The following is a 1,450-nucleotide window of genomic DNA, read 5'->3' on the forward strand; positions in this document are numbered from 1 at the left end:
TAACAGCGTCCCGTCTTACCTGTTACATGTGGAGGTTAGTGTTGGTATAACAGCGTCTTACCTGCGTACATGTGGAGGTTAGTGTAAGTGTAACAGCGTCCCGTCTTACCTGTTACATGTGAAGGTTAGTGTTAGTATAACAGCCTCTTGCCTGCATATATGTGGAGGTTAGTGTTAGTGTAACAGCGTCCCGTCTTACCTGCGTATATGTGGAGGTTAGTGTTAGTGTAACAGCGTCCCGTCTTACCTGCGTACATGTGGAAGGTGAGTCTCTCGATCAGCTTCAGAACCGTACCGGCCTTGACGATGGGGATCCCAGACTTGGATTGGACGCTGTCCTCGAAAACGACGTTCTGCTCGGAGTCGGGCTGGGCAAAGCGGTACAGCTCGGCACCGGGCAGCCACACCGTCTGCTCCTTGTCCTCCTCCAGCATGGCAGAGTCCAGCATGCGCTCCAGCGTGCTCCGGTACTGCAGTGAAATCAGCGCCGCCATCCAGCCGCTCTTCTCCTCCGCAGACTTGGCGGCGAACACCACGCTATTGCCGTCCTTCAGGATAATCTCGAAAGCATGGCGGTACTCGCCCTCCTTGTCATCTTTGTCGTTGATCTGGACTTTGCGCATGAAGAACTTCTCCTTGAGGCGGTACTCAGCGGCGGAGCCGGCTCCGGGGAGCCGCGGCGGCCCGTGGTTGGACTTGCAGCAGATCATTAGGCCGTCAAACAGGAAGATGTGGCGCTCATGCTTGGCGCCGACGCGCGTCAGTGTGCCCTCCATGATGAACTCGTTGCAGCACTGGCCGATGTCCTTCCCTTCCCAGCCGTCGATGTTCTTCTGGATTTCGTTCATCTTCCTGATGGCCAGGTGCTTCCCCTTCATCTGGTGGCTGTAGAAACGGCACACCGACTCGCTGCACACGACAGAAGAAAAACAAGAGGGAGTGAGAACAGTCAGAAGAAGAAGACAGAGTTAAATGGATTGGTGTGTTTTACAGAAGCTAAAAAACTCTAATGATAATAATAATAATAATAATAATAATACAGCTAACCACTATTTTACTGTGAAGAAGTTCTGGAGTTAGCCACAGAGTTAGCATAGCATAAAACCTGATGGAGGACCAGTAATAGCTGCCTACTCTTCCTGTTGGACCAACAACAACAACGCAAGTGTGTGAGAGGTCGGTGTGTTCCTCAGCAGCAGCTAATCAGTTTACAGCTAAACCCCTCAGCTATGTTAACACCTCAGGAACTAAGCCCGTCCTGTTCACAGCTACGCAGCAGAACAAGGTAGCAGACCTCGGAATGAACCGAGTAGCGGTGCGGAAGAAACGCCGCGGTGCAGAAGTAACGCCGCAATGCAGAAGTAACGCCGCGGTGCAGAAGTAACCCCCCGGTGCAGAAGTAACGCTCTGTTTGACTGGTTTCCTGTGAACGAAGTATCGACCCCCCCCC

General features: G+C 52.5%; 1 protein-coding gene across 1 annotated transcript in view; it reads right to left on the reverse strand.

Annotated features, from left to right (window-relative positions):
- LOC117939769 (son of sevenless homolog 1-like) overlaps positions 1-1,450 on the reverse strand; it is a 24,941-nt gene that overhangs the window by 8,554 nt on the left and 14,937 nt on the right. Inside the window, exon 10 of the mRNA XM_034865219.1 lies at positions 248-909. Coding sequence (XP_034721110.1) covers positions 248-909 — 662 coding nt within the window. The remainder of the gene's footprint in view (positions 1-247; positions 910-1,450) is intronic.

The sequence above is a fragment of the Etheostoma cragini genome, unplaced genomic scaffold (assembly GCF_013103735.1).
Source record: "Etheostoma cragini isolate CJK2018 unplaced genomic scaffold, CSU_Ecrag_1.0 ScbMSFa_1075, whole genome shotgun sequence".
In the NCBI taxonomy this organism is placed as follows: Eukaryota; Metazoa; Chordata; class Actinopteri; order Perciformes; family Percidae; genus Etheostoma; species Etheostoma cragini.